This window comes from Scyliorhinus torazame, chromosome 6 (assembly GCF_047496885.1).
Source record: "Scyliorhinus torazame isolate Kashiwa2021f chromosome 6, sScyTor2.1, whole genome shotgun sequence".
In the NCBI taxonomy this organism is placed as follows: domain Eukaryota; kingdom Metazoa; phylum Chordata; class Chondrichthyes; order Carcharhiniformes; family Scyliorhinidae; genus Scyliorhinus; species Scyliorhinus torazame.
Genome location: NC_092712.1, coordinates 225029781 through 225051646, shown reverse-complemented (window position 1 = coordinate 225051646; position 21866 = coordinate 225029781). Strand labels below are relative to the sequence as shown.

General features: G+C 48.0%; 1 protein-coding gene across 3 annotated transcripts in view; it reads left to right on the top strand.

Annotated features, from left to right (window-relative positions):
* Positions 1-21866, top strand: part of LOC140425321 (adenylate cyclase type 2-like) — a 1061108-nt gene that overhangs the window by 963355 nt on the left and 75887 nt on the right. For all 3 annotated transcript variants that reach the window (XM_072509476.1, XM_072509475.1, XM_072509478.1), the window contains exons 19-20: positions 13690-13874; positions 14824-14908. In XM_072509476.1, the coding sequence (XP_072365577.1) occupies positions 13690-13874; positions 14824-14908 (270 nt within the window). The remainder of the gene's footprint in view (positions 1-13689; positions 13875-14823; positions 14909-21866) is intronic.

Here is a 21866-nt window from a genome sequence, read left to right as displayed (position 1 = left end):
AAGGCACGTATTCTTAAATTCAAATAGCCTAAAATTAATTTTTTTATAAATCCAATAAGAACCCGACATGGATTATCTCTAACTGGGGGCAATCCTGAATCTCAATGAGTGCTGTATTTGGTCCTTTATACCTTACGAAGGAATCCACCAAACACTTCGACTTATCCAAACCAGAATCATTTATTGAGTCTCATATGGTAAGATAGCAATCTGATACAGAGCATGTTATCATGGAGCTTGCTTACTACTCCTCTGGAATCTTCACCTAGCACTGACCATTCACTTGTATGTCTTATTACCCTCTCAGTCTGCTTCTGAAGATGGCCAGATGTGTCTCCCCTTATATGGGAGTCATTGGTCACATGACCTTGATCTAGAGACCGCATGAAGTAGCTGCATCGCCACCTGCTGGTTGGAGGTCGCACACCATCCATCTATGATATAGCCCAGAAGCATATCACCACATCCCACTTCCTTACAAAACATTAAGATAATTTTACAGGCAACATTAAATGTTAAACTTTATACATTCATTATATGTGGCTAATAAAGCGAACGAGTTTTACTAAGGTGTCCAAAAACATGCTGTGCCTGACAAGAGTCCATTTCCTTTGCACAGATCTCATTGTGCCTCCCTCATGGGATCACCTCTGTGATCCTTCAAGCTGTTGCCAGCCTCTTGTTTCTCTTGCTCTTTGCTCTGTGCCTTTGGAAGGCCTGTGTCCATGACTGCCTTACTTGTGTTACTAGTCGCTTTCTCTTTCGCTTCCTTGCATGATGCTGTTTCCTACTTGTGACTGTTTTCGTTGCTGGCTTGTTGGTGGGATGAGCTAGCTCCCCCAGTCTTCTCCTCTCCTCTTAACTTTGAGAACATGCTGATGGATTTTTGTGTGGCTCTTGTTTTTTTTTTCCGTGGCAGCCTCTGGCGTGGTGCCGGTTGTTGCTATGTGTTGAGAGGTCTGCAGCAGTTTAGATGTCGCATCATCTTTGTGTGGCATGCCCACGCCCACTTCTGCGGCCTCATCAACATGCTGGATTACCTCGGTTTCTGGTGCCTACGTGAAGGTTGGAACTGGGGTTGTAGATCTCACCTCTTCTTGGCTTGCTGGAACACTAGTGACTTTCTCTTCATCACTTGAGATACTATGCTCTCTAGCTGAGCTGAACCAGGCACTGGGTCTCTTGATCAAAGTCACAAACGTGTGAAGGGTCTGTGGAACTGCATAATGAAATTGTCATCAGCTTTTCCTCAGGGTCAGTCTCAGAGTTGCCTACTATTTCAACCTCCACGTCGCTGTCATCGGCATCGTCATTTATGTCCTCCCATTAGTCATCGGTGACATCAATGGCTTGGGAGTAAATTACCGGACCCATTTCAAAGACTTGGAACGGGTCACCATATACCTCCGAGGCCAGTTTATCCAATATCAGGATGGCTTCTTGCGTCTCCGGCTCAACCAATGGCTGATCTTCAGTTGTATCAGCAGCTTCAATTTCTAAGTGAACCATCTCCAAACTCTCGCTCTCCACAGAGTCCAACGCTGTCTGGGCATCCCCAATCACCACCTTGTCTTTGCTTGCAGGCCCCCGGAGCCGTACCTCTGGAGTTTCATCTGTGCTGCTGGAAAAGGGATCTGCAAGCAGCTCATAGTGTTCGTCAGCGGTCTCACCCTTCATGCCATCACTTTCTGCATCATCGTCGACAACTTCGAGCAGATATTTGTAGTAATCGTCCTCGTATTCAGCATCATCTGCATTGATTTCATCTGAAAATATAACATTGCATACGGAATTCTTTGTTCACAAAATAGAGCGCCACGTTCAAACTCAGCCTTTTGTTTGGCCGCCGAAGCTTGGCTTAAAATTCCATTTTGTGGAACTTCAGTGGGAATGAAGAAATTGAAGAAGTTTTCATTTGGTACAGCTATTGTCGCTGTTCTTGGAATACTCCGACTCCTGTACTTTGGTTCAGTTCGGATTGTTCTCATTGTTACATTTTTTCCCTCCCTCCAGTTGATCATGCAACCTGTGCAGCCGATGATTTGTGGTTCAGCAAAGAACAATTTCAGCGGCCGTCAGTCCGACTGATACACTTTAGTGATCAACTCGATCGTGAAATACTCATTAGGCCCGAATGTAAACTCCAGAGTGAAGCCCCACGGCTTTTCATTCTCTGCCCATTCAACACTCACATCTTGTAGATGTTGTAATTCAGGTTCAGCATGATCTTGTATCATTCCATTGAGCCTATGCACATTCTTGAAGACTGTTAACCAGAATTGGGGAATGCTCCCGGACATTTCCGTTCCCTTGTCTGGTTTGTCGTCCTCCACTAGGATTTCTTTTGAATCCTCATACACCATGCACACTGTAATGTCTTGCAGTGATTCACTGTGCTCGGGTGACCAGCCATCTTCTAGGACACATAGTCACTCGACTAGATTCAGGGATTCACATAATCTTGTACCAAGTACTGAGTCAACATCCATGTCTACAATGTGAAAGTGTAATGTGTGCTTCATGCCTGCCACTGAGAGAACTAGTTTGCAAACATCAAAGGTTCCATAATTCTTATTCTGAAGTCTATCATCAGCCCTGGCCGATCAACGAAGTTTAGCTTTGGCAAAGCAGGTGAACACCAGTTGGTGGTGTTCCAAAATTATATGTTGTGGCAGCAAAGTAAAGAAGCCCTGGAAGACCTAGCCAAGGCACCGCTTTCTGGACAAGAAGTAGATCCTTCAATGGGTGAGGCAGACCAGGAACTGTAAATGCAAAAGGAACAAGCTGCAGGTGTACTCGGACTTAGGTGCAGAGCTGGCGAAGAGGAGGGCTAGATTAAAGCTCCCCTCTTTAAAAAGGGGGTGAAGTTTGGAGTACTGTTGCCTGTGGGTGACTTTCCAGAAGCAAGGGTTTTATTTCAACATGCCAGAGGAGGCGATGGAATTACTGAGGGACAATGGACAGGGAGGAATGTGAGGACATTGAACCTTGGAGGAGTTTTGGGTGCTCTTTAAACTGCTTGGTGGTGGGTTTTCGGGGACAGGTTTTGACAGGGGACCAACGATGGTGAGTGTGCCTTTTGTAACTCTTGAAGGATAGATGGTTGAGTTGGTGGGGGGGGTAATTGGAGGGAGATAGGATGACTGGAGGTCTTGGGCAGGGGCCACCATGCTAGCTGGGTGGACTAGTTAAAGGGAGTGAAGTGTGGGGGGTTGCCAGGAGGAAGGCGTGGAGGAGAGGGAGGGAGTTGTTTTTTTGTTTGAGGGTCGGTGGTGGGAAGGGCTGCTGACATGGTTGTGGTGTAGCGCAGTTTGCAAGAGATCGGTGGCGGTAGACATCTGAGGACAGGCCTGAAGGGTCGCATAACATGGGCGAGGGCTAGCCCAAAAAGATGTATGGCTGATCGGCAGGGGATGGTCACGTGGAACGTGAGGGTGTTGAATGGGCCAGTTAAATGGCTGCGTGTGTTCATGCATCTGAGGTGTTTGAAGGCGGACATGGCCTTTTTGCATTAGACGTACCTGAAGATAGGGGACCAGACAAAGCTGAGGGAGGGATGGGTGGGGAAGGGGCTGGATAAGAAGATGAGGGGGTGGCAGTGTTGGTTAATAAGCGAGTTGCGTTTGAGGTGGGGAGTATTCTGGCCGATCCGGAGGGGAGGTATGTGATGGTTTGTGGATAGTTCAAGGGGATGCTGGTGGTTCTGGTAAAGGTCTATGCCCCGAATTGGGATGATGTGCATTTTATAAGGCAGGTGTTAGGGAAGATTCCTGACTTGGACTCGCTTCGGCTGATTACATGGGGGGATTTTTAAACGGTCATAGATCCGAGCTTGGACCGGTCGAGTCATAAGTCGGCGAGGGTGTCAGCAGTGGCGAAAGAGCTGAGGGGGTTTATGGAGCACATGGGGTGGGGGTGGGAGGGGGCAGGGGGGTGTGGAGCCGTGAAGGGTTGGAAGGTCAAGGGCGAAGGCGGTTTCATGCTTCGCCCATGTGCAGCGAGTGTACTCCCGGATTGATTTTTTTTTGCTGGATAAAGCGCTGCCGATGGGGTGGTTGACTCGGAAACGGCTTTAGGTACCTGCAGGTTCGGGACTTTGTAAGGAGAGGGGTGCCATCCTTTCCTGGGCTGCCGGCCCTGGGGTTGCCAGGTGCTGCCGAGGGTCGAAATAGGGGAGAGGAAAATGTCCGAGGTCTACAAGGAGTTAATTAAATGGGAGGGATCCCAGGCGGAGGACATTAAGCGCAAGTGGGAGGAGGAGCTGTGAGTGAAGGTGGGGGCTAAGACTTGGCTCGAGCCCTTGCGGAGGGTGACTGCGTTCTTGTCGTGTACGAGGCTAAGCATCATCCAGTTCAAAGTGGTACATAGGGCGCATATGATGGTGGCGAGAATGAGGAGGTTCTTTGAGGGAGTGGAGGATAGCAGCCTGCGAATCACATCCACATGTTCTGGGTGTGTCCAAGACTGAGGGGGTTCTGGGAGGGGTGCTTGGACGTGATGTCCGAGGTGCAGGTGTGGAGCTAGTCCTGAATCCAGAGTTGGCAATACTTGGGGTGTCGGAAGACCCGGGAGTCCAGGGGATGAGAGAAGCCGATGTTTAGGCCTTTGCCTCCCTGGTAGCCTGGAGACGGGGATTGCTCGGGTGGTGGGACTTGGAGCCGCCGAAAGTGGGGTGTGGGTGAGTGACCTGGTGGAATTCCTGAGGTTACAGAAGATTAAGTTTGTCTTGAAAGGGTCGGCGGATGGGTTCACCCATCGGTGAAGCCGTTTATTGATTTCTTTAAGGTGGCTTGAGAGGTCCTCCCCGACGAGCTCTACTCCATTAGGTCGCTCCTCTGCACAGCCACGAACGAGACCCCTCATGACCGCATATTTGTCTTCCCCAGGAAATCCACCTCCAGGGGCTCGCTTCCGTCCTGGCTGACGACACCGGGGCCTGTCCTCCTCCGAAAGCATGTGAGGAGCCATAACTCCAACCCGCTGGTTGAGAGGGTCCAGCTCCTTCACGCCAACCCTCAGTATGCCTACGTGGCGCACCACGACGGCCGACAAGATGCAGTCTCCCTCCGGGATTTGGCACCCGCCGGTTCCCCTGTGACCATCACCTACCCCCCCCACCCTACACCGAACATCGCCAATGCCCCTACATGGCCTACACCCCCTCCTCCCCCCATCACCGACCTACAGTGATGAAGCTCCAGACGACATGTTCCCGGAGTCAACGAGCCCAATACCCATGCCCGCAGCGACGAGTTCAACACCCGTGACCGCAGCGAAGCCAGAGCTCAGACGATCGCAGCGAACGATCAAGGCGCCGGACAGACTCGATCTGCGAGCCCACTTCACCCCCGCTGGACTTCAATTTTTAACAGGGGGTGAATGTGGTGAACGTATTACTGCTACCATTCTCCATTGTATTGTATTACATTGTATTGTATTATTTTGATGCCCTTGTGGGCTCCGCCTATGGCTACGCCCCCTCGGGGGAGGTATATAGATCTGCACTCAGTACAGAGCAGTCGGAGGCAGGCACAGTTCTAGCTGATTAAAACCACTGTTCACTTCTACTCATCGTCTCGTGTGAATTGATGGTCGCATCAATCATCACCCAGGACAACATTGGCGGCCATCTTCCGGATACACCCAGCACTGCTGAAGCGAGAGCCCACTCAGTAGCAAGTACACCACTGCAAGCTGGGCCCCACCCAGCCCACTCTGACCACCACAATAAACAAGGATTTTTATAATTTATCTTGGCTCTTCTTCGGAAAACACCAATCAGAAACCACCAGGGACATAGCACAAGCCATGCAACCCAAGAGAAAGCAAATATGAGATTTACACCAGGATAAAATAAAGGATTAAAAGCTGAGCAGTGTCGGAGCTCATGAAAATGCAATTGTTCCCGCACTCACATCACGTGATTCTCCCGAGGCAGCAATTCTATTAGGAATGCATCTTTAATGAAATGCTTCAAGATTAATTGAACCAAAGTATACCTAAAAGTACAATTTTAAGAGTTTTATCATCTGCCAGAGGGTACAGTTTTTGTATGGCAGACAAGCCGTGTTTGTGATTTATTTTATCGTCTTGACAGTAGTTATGAATTGACCCGGGAATGTAAATTAGAAGCATTTCGTTGAAAAATGGAATGTAGAACTTATAATCAAGAAAAGAAGAATCAACACATAGAAAGTAGCAGACTTGGACTTATGGGAAATGTTTGGATCAGGGGAGGGAGTTAAAAATGTGTAGGGCTTCTCCATCATGGCAAAACTCCTGGCCTGGATTACCTTTGCAGCTTTAGCTGATGGCAACTGATGGATTGATGCACACAGCAGTGGTTGTACGGAAAGATCAGAGTAATATTGCCAACCTGCAGTTTGTTGTCTTTGATTTTAATCCTGCACTTAAGTACATTAAACCTTTTGAAATGTCAACATTATAAGTACCACTCAGCTGCTAATGTTAACAACACAAGTTAAAAATAGTAACTATTCATTTTATTTCTGATTCTTTGTTGTATTGTTGTGTAGTTAATTGTTTTTCAATAATTTTTTTTTTTAAGTTTCTACTACGCATCCATAGTGAAAACCCTCTCAGCACAAAGCCCTGCTTGTTCCAACATACAAAAATGATGGCAGGGAAAGGTTAGTTGGTCCATCGAGACTGTCCCAAAAAGGTCATACCGGAAGTTATATAATCTGCTTGGTACAGAAAAAAAACATACTTTTTAAAAACTCTCTGCCAATTCAGGATGGGGAGTTGGGAAACACTCTGGTAGGTTCCTCTCTGGCTCCCAAAGGCAGCCAAAACCAGTTTCACAGACGACAATGACCATGAGGCAAATCACCCAATCCATCCCATCGATCTTTTGTACACAGGAACATCAGCCCCAGTCATCCAGCTACTGTTTGCATGTCTGCAATGAATCCACACTCACTGTGCAACCAAGCAGCATGTTCCAGGGAGTAATAGTCCTTTCTGCAAAAAGAAGACCCTCTTAACTCCAAACCTGGTGACTTCCAGTGGCATGGGCGAGCAGGGCGGCCGCAGCAACAAGAGCTCCCGCCGGTGGGCGCGATTCACGGCGATTTCGGGGAAATCCCCGAGTCCTCACGCACCCCTCGACTATCGTCGGCCTTTGGGGCTGCCACGAGCAGCCAGCGTGGCCGGTTTAAAAACCGGCAAAGAACCCCGCGCGGGTGTCGGGCGGCGGGGGGCTGAGGCGCCGGGCCCGGTGCAGCAGGTCAGAGTTGCGGGGGCAGAGCTACGAGGAGGCCGAGGCAGCAGGCCCGAGGCCAGGGCACCATGTAGGGAGGGTGCTCCATGTCGGATGGCTCCCACCTAGGAGGAAGAAAGAAGGTTGAAGCCTGGTCCCAGGTGAATGCAGAGGAGAAAGAAAGAAGATTTAAGGAAGTTTGGTGAAAGTTTTTTTTTCTTTTTCTCTCTCCCACCTTTTTTTTTTCAAAAAAGAAGAATGTCAGATTGATGAAGGGCAGGAGGGTGAAGGGGGAGAGAGGAGAAAAGAAGGAAGATAAAAAACAATAAGCCGCTAAAGGATGCAAAGAGCAGCGTCGAAGAAAGGAGGAAACGCGGGTTCGCCGCCGAAGGAGAAGACGAGCAAAAGTGTCGACAGGATGGCGGAAGCCGAACTGCAAGGCGGGGCCGCGCTAGTTACGGTGGAGAAGATGACCGAGGTGATGGCGGTGGAGCTGGAAAAACATTTGGTGAGGCACATGGAGGCCTTGAGGAAAGAGATGGCGGTCGTATTGAGGTCATGGGTGGAGGAGGCAATCGGCCTGATGAGGGTGGAGGTGGCAAAGGCATCGGCCGAGGTGAGAGAGCAGGGCGAGAAGATGAAGGAGGTGGAGGAGGCCGTGACACGACACAGCGACCAGGTCACCTCGATGGGGGACGAGCTGCGGAGGGTGGTGGAGTTAACAGAGGACATCGAGCAAAGCTGGAAGACTTGGAAAACCGCTCAAGGCGGTACAATTTGAGAATTGTGGGCTTGCCCGAAGGGACAGAGGGCCCAAGGCCAACGCAATACTTCGCTGAGAAGTTGGCGGAGCTGATGGGGGAGGGGGAGAGCCCCACCCTGTACGAGCTAAACAGAGCTCATCGGTCATTAAGGCCGAAGCCCAAAGTGAACGAGCCGCCAAGGGCAGTAATTATCTGCTTCCATAAGTTTTGCATGAAGGAGAAAGTATTAAGCTGGGCGAAGCAGGAGCGTGAGGTGCTGTGGGATGGTACTGCGGTTCGGATCTACCAGGACTTGACGGTGGAGTTGGCAAAAAGACGAGCGGCGTTTGGGCGAATGAAGGCGGCTTTGTACAAGAAGGGGGTGCGATTTGGTGTGGTGTACCCGGCGAAGTTGAGAGTAACATATAATGCCAAAGACTTTTATTTTGAGACAGCGGAGGCGGCTGAGGCGTTCGTGAGGGCAGAAGGCTTGGGACAGATGTGAAGAGCGGAACTGGAAGAGAGACTGTGGACTGTGTTTGAGCAGCTGGAAAATGTACAAACTTTCTTTTTACTGATTTGTATTGAAATTTACTTCTCTTTGCAATGTTACAGAGTTCAAGTTAATGGCGTTCTGTTTTGCGACGGTTAAATGTTATGTTAGTGAATTGTAGGGGTTGGATTGTTGGGTTTGTTTTGGTGTTTCTTTCTCTGGGACTGGGTGGAAGGGGGCGAGATGTCTTGGCGGGGGGAGCCACCCGCGCTAGCTAACTAAAGTCAGTTAGTGAACGAGGGTGAGGTGAGAGGAGGACTGCGGACATTGGAGCCTGGATAGCAGGCTTCAATGGGCCGACGAAGCGAGCAAGAGGGGGTGGAGGGATGGATGTTGGGGGATGTTTTTGTAGGGGGGGGTTCTTGGGAGTGGGGGAAGGGGTTCGATGTTAACAATGGACAGGGGCGCGTCAGGCTTATGGGGCAGGGCCCGGTGGTATGGTGATGGTGGACAAGAAAGGTGGGGGGGAGGGGGGGGGGGGTGAGAGACCCCCAGTAAGGATAATCACGTGGAACGTGAGAGGGCTATGAGGTCCGGTCAAGAGGGCTTGCACATCTTAAAAAGTTTGAAAGCCGATGTAGCAATGCTGCAGGAGACTCACTTGAGGGTGAAGGACCAGGTGAGACTTAAAAAGGGCTGGGTTAGCCAAGTGTTTCACTCCGGATTTGATGGAAGGGCTCGAGGGGTAGCGGTGCTGGTCAGCAAAAGGGTACGCTTCCAGATGGAGACGGTGGTGGCAGATCAGGGGGGTAGATATGTGATTGTGACAGATTAATGGCGCTGTTAAGTGCATACGGTCCCAATTGGGACGATGTGGGATTCACGAGGAAGGTGTTTGGGGCTATTGCCGACTTGGACACGCATGAGCTGATTGTGGGGGAGGGCTGGAACTTGGTGCAGGAGTCAAGGTTGGACAGATCATGGCCGCGCTCGCTGGTCCCATCAGGGGGGGAGGAGGCGCTGGCTGGGCTAATGGTGGAAATAGGAGGGGTGGACCCTTGGAGGTTCCTGCACCCAAGGGAATGGGAGTATTCGTTTTTCTCAGCGGTCCATAAGGTATACTCACGGATCAACCTTTTTGTGGTTGGGAAGGCTTTGCTGGCTGGAGTCAAGGGGTCGGAATACTCTGCAATTGCAGTGTCAGATCATGCGCCGCATAGGGTGGATATGGTGCTGGAGAAGGGGGCAGCGCAGAGACCGGGGTGGAAACTGGATGTGGGGGTTTTGGGGAACCAAGTGTTCTGTGAGAAAATTGAAAAAGTAATTAAGGAATATGTAGGTTTCAATTGTACGGGTGAGGTGTCGAAGGCAGTCGTCTGGGAGGCTCTAAAGGCGGTGGTGAGAGGTGAGGTAATTTTGTTTAAGGCCAGGGTGGATAAGGAGGAGAGGTTTGAGCGGCAGAGGGTAATAGATGAGATGTTAGAGGTAGATAGGAGGTATGCAGAGGATGGGGACCTGGCGAACCTGGAAAAGCGGAAGGAACTACAGGCGAACTTCAACCGACTGTCCACCAGGAAGGCGGTGCGCCAACTGAGAAGAGCAAGGGGTGCAGTTTATGAACATGGAGATAAGGCAGGTTATGATAAGGTATGTTAGCAGGCCAGCTCCGGAGGGAGGCAGCGGCAAGGGAAATTCTTCAGGTGAAGCATAGGGCAGGGAAGTTGGTGGTGGCCCCAGTGCTGATTAACAAGATTTTTGAGGAGTTTTATGAGAGGTTGTACAAGTCAGAGCCACTCAGGGGAGACCGTGAGATGCAGGAATTTCTAGATGGGTTAGAGTACCCGAGGCTAGGGGAGGGGGACAGGGCTACATTAGAAGGAGCAATAGTGGAGCAGGAGATAAAGGATGCGATTGGGAGGATGCAGCCGGGGAAGGTGGCAGGGCCGGATGGGTTTCCGGTGGAATATTTAAATAAATTTAAGGATAGGTTGGCACCCCTGATGATGGGGATGTTTGAGGAGGCGATAGGGAAGGGGGTGTTGCCGCAAACCTTGGGACGGGCATCGATTTCCCTGTTACTAAAAAAAGATAAGGATCCGAAGGAGTGTGGGTCGTATCGGCACATATCACTTCTGAATGTGGATGTAAAAGTGTTGGCGAAGGTACTGGCGGGTAGGCTGGAGGAGTGTCTCCCGAAGGTGATAGGGGAGGATCAGACGGGGTTCGTGCAAGGGAGGCAGCTGTTTTCGAACATTAGGAGGGTTTTGAACGTTGTTATGGCATCGGCGGAAAGAAAGGAAACAGAGGTAGTTGTGGCATTGGACGCCGAGAAGGGGTTTGATCGGGTAGAATGGGAGTACCTGATGGCAGTGCTGGAGCGGTTTGGGATTGGACCAAGGTTTGTGAACTGGGTGAAGCTATTATATAAGGAACCGAAGGTGAGTGTCCGCACAAATAATATCAGTTCGAGATACTTTTCTCTCCACCGTGTGACGAGACAGGGATGTCCTATGTCCCCCCTGCTGTTTGCACTTGCGATTGAGCCATTGGCCATCGCATTGAGAAGTTCGGGAGCATGGAAAAGAATAGTGTGGGGGGGGGGATAGAGCATAGGGTGTCCTTATATGCTGACGACTTGCTTAATGTATGTGTCGGAGCCGAGTGCGTCGATAGGAGGAATATTGGAGCAACTGTGGGTATTTGGGTCTTTCTCGGGGTACAAGTTGAACCTGGACAAGAGTGAGTCCTTTGTGGTGTCTCGGCCGGGGGTGGGGGCAGGGGTGGGGGGGCTGCCATTCCGTAGAGCAGGGACTCATTTTAGGTATCTGGGGTGCAGGTTGCCAGGGAGTGGGGGAGGCTTCGCAGGTACAACATCACTAGTTTGGTGGGGAGAGTGAAAGCCGATCTGGCAAGGTGGGATGGCCTTCCTCTGTCACTGGCGGGTCGGGTACAGGCGGTTAAAATTAATGTGTTGCCGCGATTCCTGTTTATTTTTCAATGGCTATCGATTTTCCTGCCAAGTCATTATTCAGGGAGATTGAGGGAAGGATTACCTCATTCATATGGGGAGGGAAGGTGGCCAGAGAAGGTGGACAGAGGGAAAGGCAGGCAGGGGGTTTGGGTCTCCCGAACCTGTTGTACTACTACTGGGCGGCGAACGTGGAGAAAGTGCGGAGCTGGGTCAGAGGGGTTGATTCTCAGTGGGTCAGAATGGAGGAGAGTTTGTGCAGGGGGTCGGGACTGAAGGAACTTGCAACAGCGCCGCTCCCGATAGCTCCGGGGAAATATTCAGGGAGTCCGGTAATAATTGCTTCATTGAAAATCTGGAGGCAGTTTCGCCAACACTTCGGGTTGGGTTTAGGGTCAAGGGAAATGCCGATTCGGGGGAACCACAGATTTGAGCCAGGGAGGTGGGATGGAAGTTTTCGGAAATGGGAAGAGAAGGGGATTAAGACGCTAAAAGATTTGTTTCTTCGGGGTCGGTTTGCAGGATTGAGGGAGCTGGAAGCGAAGTATGGGCTACAGCAGGGAGAAGTGTTTAGGTACATGCAGGTTTGGGATTTTGCCAGGAAGGAGATACAGAGCTTCCCAGAGGAACCGGCCTCCACATTGCTGGAGAAGGTGTTGACGACAAGGGGACTGGAGAAGGGGGCAGTGTCAGCGGTGTACGGAGCTATTCTGGAAGAGGATAAGGCACCACTGGAAGGGATCAAAGCAAAGTGGGAGGAAGAGCTGGGAGAGGTTATCGAAGGGGTCTGGTGTGAGGTGCTCCGGAGAGTGAATGCCACCACCTCATGTGCGAGGTTGGGGCTGATACAGCTGAAGGTGGTATATAGAGCGCACCTCATGAGGGCGAGGATGAGCCGATTTTTTGAAGGAGTAGAGGATGTGTGTGAGCATTGCAGGGGGGACCCGCGAATCACGTTCATATGTTTTGGTCCTATCCAAAGCTAGGGGAGTACTGGAAGGAGGAATTTAGGGTTATTTCCAAGGTGGTGCGTGTGAAACTGGACCCGGGTCCCCAGGAGGCCATATTCGGGGTGTCGGATCAGCCAGGGTTGGAAACGGGAGCGGAGGCAGATATCAAAGCCTTCGCCTCGTTGATCGCCCGAAGGCGGATCCTGCTGGGATGGAGAGCAGCCTCTCCACCCTGTGCCCTGGCGTGGCGGGGGGACCTGTTGGAATACTTGGCCCTTGAGAAGGTTAAGTTCAAACTGAGGGGAAGCTCGGAGGGGTTCTCCAAGTCATGGGCACTATTTATTATGCACTTTCAAGAACTGGATAACATCGAACATTAGTTGGGGGGGTGGCTGGGGGGGGAGGGAGGCTGTATAGATTAAGGGTGACTACGGGTAATCCCTGATTCCTTTTTGTCATTTGTTTATGTAAACATGTGGGCTGAGGTTTGGGGGTTGGTGGGCGGATGGGATTGTTGTTATTATGGAGATTGACATATCTTGCTGACTATTGTTTATTGTTGATGGATGTAAATGTGGGAGAAAATGTGAAAAAGGAGGAGAATAAAAATATTTATTAAAAATGTTTTTTTAACTCCAAACCTGGTACATGATGCCTGGTTCTATCTAACCTTTCAAATTCAAACAATGTAATCACCCCAACACAATGTATCTCTTCCGTTATTTAAGTACCACCATCTAATCTAAACAAAAAAGGAAGACTTCCATTTATGTAGTGCCTTTCATGACCGCTAGATATCTCAAAGTGTTTCACAGTCAATGAAGTACTTTTTGTTTTGGATTATAGTCAATGGTGTCATAAAGGATATCTGCTGAAAATATGCTTCACTGGAGTAAAATGGTCCATCTTTCTAGGCAAATCATAACCATGAGCTTTTAAATGAGAGATCAATCTATTGGACATCCTCTGAACCTTTTCCAGAGCCTCTATTACCCACCATTGAGTGGGCCAGAACTTGGGTTAATATTCTAAGTGAGTTATAACTCAGGTTATATAAAATAGCATTATTTTTCTTCTGCCGGCGTCACCCATTTTTCTTGGAGTCCACAATGCTAATTACAACAGGATTTTATGGTGCTGTTTCTTTTATATTGGTTGCGCCAGCAATACATCCAAAATATTAGAGACATCGCCCTCAAAGACGTATTTTACTATATCAGAAACAAACAGTATGATTCTCACCCTATTAAGGGAAATTACTTTATACAGCATTCATTATAATAGGGTTTCAATGTGTTACTTTTCTACCCCAGTATTTTCTATACAGCTGTATTTTGGGATTGATGTCGTGTTCTGTGTTCCTGCGGGTAAACTATGAGCTGAAGATGGTGATGATGCTGATTGCTGTGGTGGTTTACAATGTAATTCTTCTGCAAACCCATTCCTCGCTCTTTGATGAGTATAGCAAAATGCTGTACACAACTGTAAAGATGGAAAGGTACATACTTTGCAAGATGTCTGTAGAGTTTTGAAAGTCTCTGTTGAGTTGTTCCTGTTTATTAAGATATGTGTGAATCATTCAACCATAGATGTTTACTGCAAAGAAGGTAGCAATTTAATCCATAATTTATCCGCCAGCTCTTTGCTAGGCAAATCCAAAGCTATGGTTTCTCCTTACAACTCTATTTATTTCTCTGCTTCAAATATCTATCCACCTATCCATTAGAAGTTTTATCGCAACTCTGCCTTGTGGCAAGACATTACATGCATTTATTTGGCCAAATAATTCACTCATAACCTTTCATCTCACTCTGGTAATGATTGTTTTTAAATTCTCCTTGTCATTGAATCTTCAACCATGTCCTTTTTCTATTCATTGGTCAAAATGTTTTGAAATATGTATTAAATCATCTTTTAGCTTTCTTTTCATCACTAAGGAATTAAATCTCATGCCATTATTTAATTTAAAGGAAGCAAATAACTTCCATTATGCCCCATACTATTAGGCATATTATGTACATTATTTCATGGATAGAAAAAGTTGGAGTTTTTTAAAAATCTTAAAATGTCAAAGAAGTTATACATATTTTGAAATAATGAATATGATGGAATCAATTAAGAACAACTTGAAATAAATATATTCTATGGTGGATATGAAATTTTTAACTTTTGATAATGTTTTCCATCATGTTAGGTTTATCACAATAACTTTAAAAAAAACAGATGGAAATGTTACAACTTGCAATGAATATTACATTTAAAAAGTGGGAGAAAATGTATTAACAGGATGTCTATATTTAAATATAACATATATATAATAAATTGAATACATATTGTTTGAATATTGATCACTGCTATTGCAACAGCTATACACTGATCTGCTGCCAGAATTCTATTCAAATACTGATTTAATATATTAAGGATCATGATTTCTCCTCCTTTGTTAGACCTGGTGTGCTGAAGGATCTGAAGACAATGGGCGTGATTTCTCTTTTTATTTTCTTCGTCACACTTCTTGTTCTGGCTAGACAGGTGAGGAAAACTTTCTCTAAGTATTTTATTTGTTTAACAATATAAGAAAATAGACAGGAAGAGCTGAACAGTAGAGATGTGCAGAGATAGATTTAAATATTATTAAATTAAAACTATAGCAACAAATGAGTTCCGTGATATGGACTCCTTTGACTTTGTTAACAGTCAAGTGATTCATAGGTCATAGAATTTACAATGCAGAAGGAGGCCATTCGGCCCATTGGGGCTGCACCAGCCCTTGGAAAGAGCACCCCACCCAAGCCCATGCCTCCACCCTATTCTAGTAACCCCACCCAACCTTTTTTGGACACTAAGGGCAAATTATCACAGTCAATCCACCTAACCGTCACATCTTTGGACTGTGGGAGGAAACCGGAGCACCCGGAGGAAACCCATGCAGACACGGGGAGAACGTGCAGACTCCGCACAGACAGTGACCCAAGCCGGGAATCGAACCTGGGACCCTGGAGCAGTGAAACAACTGTGCTAACCAACTGTGATTAACACAGGGATCAGTATTTTCCCAAGCAGCTTACCACTCTTTGATGATGTTTTTAACTGTACACAAGTTACAACTCTTTTGACTTTAGCCACATTCTATATATTATATAAGTTGTTTTTTGTTATTTATCGCTGTCAGGGACATAATGAAGAGACTGTCCTTGAGCTGAGCTGATGCTGTGGGAGACATATCGAAAAGACTGCCCTGGGGCTGAGGCCTTGCTATTGGGGACATATTTAAGAGGCTTCCCTCAGGCTGTATAGGCCATATGAGAGGGCAGTGCATGACACACATGTCTTGGTCCGGGTTTTCGGCAGGGGAAGGTCTCTCTGGGCAGTGGCAATCGATCACAGTATGGTGTATAGTCAATCCCCTAAGATATTTAGTCCTTAGATTTCTAGTCATAGCATTGTGAGACAGAGGGGACAGTAACTTCTGGGGAATCATTTGGATCCTGTACCTTGGGAGATCAAAAGTTAAAGGTGAGTATTTGATGGTTCCATGGGAGAATCCTGGAAGGTAGGGGTGCATGGAGCCTCGCGAAGGGGAGGTGTCACGTCAACAATCGGTATGGAGACATCAACATTAAAAGATTTAGAGAGCAGGAATATTCAAATGAACAATAACTGGGTCAGAGGTAATGGGGGAGGCTGGATAGTAACAGAAGCAATGGGAGTGAGCATTGATGGTGAGTATGGAGAAGGATGGAAGGAACTTGGAGTATGATAGTAATGGTTGGAAGCTGGTCTCACATGCAAAAGGCAACAGACTTTGGATTGGACTGGATTTGTTTATTGTCACGTGTACAAGGTGCAGTGAAAAGCATTTTTCTGCGAGCAGCTCAAACAGATCATTTAGTACATGAAAAGAAAAGAAAAAGAAAATACATAATAGGGCAACACAAGGTCCACAATGTAAATACAAAGACACCGGCATTGGGTGATGCATATAGGAGTACAGTATTAATCAGGTCAGTCCGTAAGAGGGTCATTTAGGATTTTTCACATTCGCTTAAGAATGATACAGTTTGAAACACAAGCTGGAAAAAATTAATCGGGGAGAGCTCTCAGGCCATATGGGAGCAATTCGGCATAGCAATATTTGACCAATTTAAGGGACACCCTCTAAATCTCCTGCTCAAACCATGGAGAGCCATGGCTTAGCTGAGTGCTGAAAGGTTTAATGCATAATGAACAAGCTTGGATTCTTGACTAATGTTGCACATTTTGGTGAGAATCCATTGTTTATATACTGCAAAGCATATATTCTTAATTAGCATCTTATCCTTACAGAGGCATGTGAGAATGGGTGTAGGGTCAAACAATCAAGGATCATGGCTGCTGTGCAGGGGCTGCATGGACCCAACAAACCTCTATATTCCCAGTGTTCTGGTCATGGTGTTCAAAGCCCCATGCTGGCAGTCATTGAAAAATAAAATGCTGTAGGCAGGTTCCACGCCATCTGAGCCCACCCCGCCTGCAATGTCAGCCTTCCAGAGAGGGCACCCCGATCTAACAGAAATAAAAATAAAAGCAATAGGATCCCACCCACCATGGATATGGAGAACCCACACACGCACACGGGGAATACCCTTCAAGCCCAGAGGAAGCTCGAACGGCACTGCCCCTGGCATCATACTGGCACTGCGCCCCTAGTGTCGGTGCACTGTCAGGAGTCGGTGCCCGGAGAGTGCCGGGCTGCTGCCTATGCATGTGTCTCTCTCCCCCCTGGGAGAAGACTTACCTATGCGCCCCAGGTAGGTTCTCATCGCCTGCGTCACGTTGCTCCAGACCTAATGTCAACCATGCTCACGTATCATTAACGTTAACGAGGAGAGGATGATGTAGAGGCCGATCCTACCTTGGGCTGGACCCTTTATACCCGTCTCTGATGCCCTCTAGTGATGCTGTGGCTGTTACATCTGTCTGCAGTCCCTGGTGAATGTGCAGATGTATGTACAGATGTACAGATCACTACATGGGTCAAAATTTGTGGGGGGGGGGCGATACAGCGGGGAAGCCTGTTGATGATATTTAAATGTGTTAAATGGGGTTAACGTCATCGCATGGTGGAAACCATACTATCTCACTGGTGGAGCATGGGGACAATCGCATCTCAAAATCTCGTCAGGGAGAATGTTTTCCTCCACGCAGGAATTTGCTCCCCCGTTGCTGTTTGCGCCCGTGCCAAACCGGGGTGCAAATTCTTAGCAAGGGTCATTTGACCCCAATTAAAACCATTGTTGTGAATGTGCAATCATCTCTGAGGGGAAAGCCCAGCCACCTAAGGGCGTGGCCTTAGTATGGCATGTACAGACATAGAGCAAGTCAACGGCTACAGACTGCATTCCTGCATGTATATGGAGGGAGACGATTCAACAGGAATTACCATTGATTGCTGAATTGTATCCAATTCACAGATTCAAAGATGATTGGAGAATACAGTCTGTAGGCAACTCTGCTTCTTGATAGATATGATTAGAATGAGAAGAAGAAAGGCCTGTCACTGATTGGTATAGCTCAGGAAAGACCATCGCCGTGAAGATCAAGAGCCCTGAGGATCAAGAGCCAGCAGGGCCATACAAAGTCTCAGATTCTGACAAGGAGGGGCCAAATCCACAAAGATATTTGACATGGCCAAGGGTCTATAGAAGACAGTGCTCATACATGGAGATGAGCTGAAGACTGTGCTGCAGGTGTCTTCGTTCGTCCAGCGATATGATAACTCATACTGTCCATAAGGAAGTCACCCCACATGGATTTGGAGGGCATTAAATGCTGATTGCTCTGTAGATTACAGCTGTACCAAACATTTTTGCCAGCGGGTCCTTCCAGGGTTCCACTGGGGTAATTTACGGAATATTACAATTGGCAATACACAAAGCTCACCATTACAACCTATTGCGCATGGCTGAAGCAATGCAGGCTTCCAGAGCAATGGGATTCACTGTGATCTCAGCTTTCCCACAAGTGCAGGGTGCCATCGACTACACACATGTGGCCTAGAGAGCTCCCTGGCAGCGAGATTCATTAATAAAAAAGGATTTCATTCGATGAACATCCAGCTAACTTGTGATCACAAAAAGTTTGTGCTATGTAACCAGGGACATATTAAGACTGTGGCATCCTGCTACTGAGCTTCAGTGTACCTTTGGACATCAGGATTCAGTGAACTGTTACTCTAGAGCATTCATTGTGAGGCAAGTTAGCATTGGATTAGCAGAACCATTGTATGATTATATGATTATTTGCAAACACTCAAGACCTTGTATTCCTCAGAAGCCTGCGAAGTTTATGTCCTGCATTGCCATGGCACTTTTGAGTCAAGAGGCCCAGTCAGTATTGACGCAGCAGTCATTGACAACTTCCCCCCTTCATTGATCCAGTCGAGCACTCAGGAGAATGTGGCAAGTGTTGCTATCATAGCATTACATTCCACGACATTGTCTATCTCACAAAGACCTAGGGCGGGATTCTCCCTTCTGGGGACTAAGTCCCCACGCCGGTGGAAAAACCGGCGCCAAACACTCCGGCGTCAACAACCCCCGAAAGTGAGGAATTCTCCAAATTTTCGGGGGCTAGGTTGACGGCGGACGGGTTAGCGCCACTCCAGCTGGCGCAAAATCCTGGCCCTAATCCTAAGTCAATGAGTGCACATTCAAGCAATTAATTCAATAATGAATTGGGTATTGTGCCTTTATGGATTCCATGCTAGGCAGCCATTCAGGAGCAAAGTGAGATCCTCACAGGCTCGTCGATGGCTTCATTGGGATGAGCACATACCTCCTGCATCACACATTCCTTCTCCTATAGCAGCCATTTCTAATGTCACCAAGTGGAACCAACTTCAATAATTCAGCATCATGCTTGGGATAAATGGGAACTAAAAAAGGGAATAACATTCAGCCTTAAACGCAGAGACAAAAACATGCTGCAGGGAGGCATGAAAGGCTATGATTCTCAACAATGAGCACTACTTTTTCCAGAAACTCACTGTCATAAAATAAACACTTGGGAGAAAAGATTCTACCATTGGTCACGACAAATACTTGTTGCATCCACAAGATGCAAACTTCAGTGTGACAGTATCAGGATAATTACTAATCTTGATAAGCAATTATCGTGAGGCCAGGTAATGTCTGTCTGAGATCCAAGGGTCTCAGACATATTGTCCAGCCATCATTTTCACAAATAAAATGCCTTTGTTAATGTTGTAGATGTGGAAATAAAGGCTAATCACTGTGATAAGAGTATGTGAGAGTTAATGGAAATGAGCGATCCAGATGGGACCTATTTGAGCTGGTCACGCTTTGGATCCTTGAATGAACGTGGGACCTTACATCACATCGGTTAGCCTTTCAATATCTGAGACTTGGGGAGGGATAAATGTGAACAAGAGTACATATGGCGAATGAACACTCATACCACCAGGGTGCATTCAAGTTTTCTTTAAACCTACCTCTACATCTGAGTGCATTTCCTGCATTACCCGTAGAGGGGGAGGCAGCCTGCTGTCTGCTATGTCTAGTTGGCTGAGGTGACTTTAGCAGGTATCCTCTGGTGGCTCAAGATCTGAGGGGCGCTGATCTGCTAAGGGTCTCCTGCTCTGGGGCAGATACACCATCCTCGGTCTGACCTGCTGGAGTAATAGGGGCACTGACAGAGAGGATGTGGACTGGCAGGATACCCTTGGAATGTCCTGCATAGATGCCGAAGGGGTAGTGTCTGGCTGGTGCTCCTCCTCCATTTGGGTGTCCTAGGGCCCCTCCCTGACTCCTTGAGGAGAAAGGCACCTGGAGGAAGACTGAGGTTGATCCCATCTCACAGAGCCACTGCTGGAATGCTTACATGGCTAGAACGATAGTGTGCAGGTCTGAGAGCATAAACGGCAGAAACTGTTGGACCTGGGTCTCCAAGGCGGCCACCACCCGTCCTATGGCGACGCCATTGCCCTTGTTTGTCATAGCCACAATATCAGACAGAATGTAGATGGACTTATTAATCATTCGTTTCAGTCTGGTGACGACCTCGGAAAACTCTGCCTGATGTTTCCTTGCCTGTCTCTGCATCTCCTACATTTCTCTCAGGGCTGATTCCAGAGGCTGATCATCAGACTTGGACTCAGTAGGGCCTGGCTGTCATTCATTCTACCTGCCGTGGACACATGATCCTGAAGTGATCACCAGTTTGTGAACCTGAGACTACTCTAGAACCATTTCCCACAGAGGTGCGTGTTCCTGCACTGGTAGAGGTTGTGGGTGATGGATCTTCATCAGTTAGGTGTCCAGCATCCTCAACTGAGTTGGTCTGGGGTTGAGGTGTCCATTTGAGGAATGCCTTCATCTTTTCCTGCTGGTGGCTGGAATAGAGGGAAGAGATAATTAGTGATTAACCAAGAATGCTCCAACATTGCAGTTCATTCACAACCATTGTCTGCATGTCGTCAATGTATACTGGATGGATCCTCACTGGCTTGTTTTGGGAGGCTGATCTGGCCATCCACACAGGAACAGTTCTGCCGCCTATACTCCGTGGGTGGAAAATGTCCTCAGCTCTGGGGTCTCCTCTCTGGCCTTTACTCTCTCCCTTCTGTTGAGGCCAATCTTGCCCTGCATGAAGACCAAAATTGATTGACTGTGAGTACTATGGATGAATGCAAGCATGCATGTTGTGTGGATTAAGCCCTTCTCTGTCATAGATTAAGATGATATATGTGCAAGAAATTATGGGCGGGATTTAACTAAATGGGAACAAAGTCGCATGGCGAGCTCCTTTAGCTGCGTGTTACCCGGCGCTCGCAGTGACGCGAAATACAACACAATAAAACAGCACTCAGGTTAGATAGCGGGCCTCAGTGGGGAACGCAAGGCCGAGACTGCACATAGCCCCGTTTTGTGCACAGAGGAGCTCCGCTCGCCGGAACCCCTCAGTGTAGATAGAGGTCAGGATGTCATTTTTAAAATGGCATCCCGGTCTCTGGAGCCCTGAAGTGATTCCCGATCCCCCATGCCCCAATGTACTATAGGAGGGTCCCCGCCCCCCCAACGCCGACGCAGGGCACCCTCAGCCCAATTACCACCAAATGAGCTGCTTTTCGGGCACAGCCTGACGGTTCGATTGTGCCCTACATGAGCTTAAAATGGTGGTCAGACATAGAGTCCTCACGTCCCATCTTCAGGTAGTATGCAACATTGCTGTGGACTCTAACCATTAGCTTGTCTGATGTCCTTCTGAAAGTTTGCGTTTGGAGTGCGTAGAAGTTTCAATCACTCTGGCGGAGCGGATTAGATCACTCATTCTTTTCCTACACTGCAGGGTGGTCCTTTTCTGTTATCGCTGACCTTTCTTGCGATCTCCTCCCAGCCTGATGTGGTCAGGTGGGAGAATCTCTAGCACTCATCCCAAGGAAAGAGGACCTCTTGCCTTTCCTGGACAGCCTGAAGGAGAATCCCCAGGG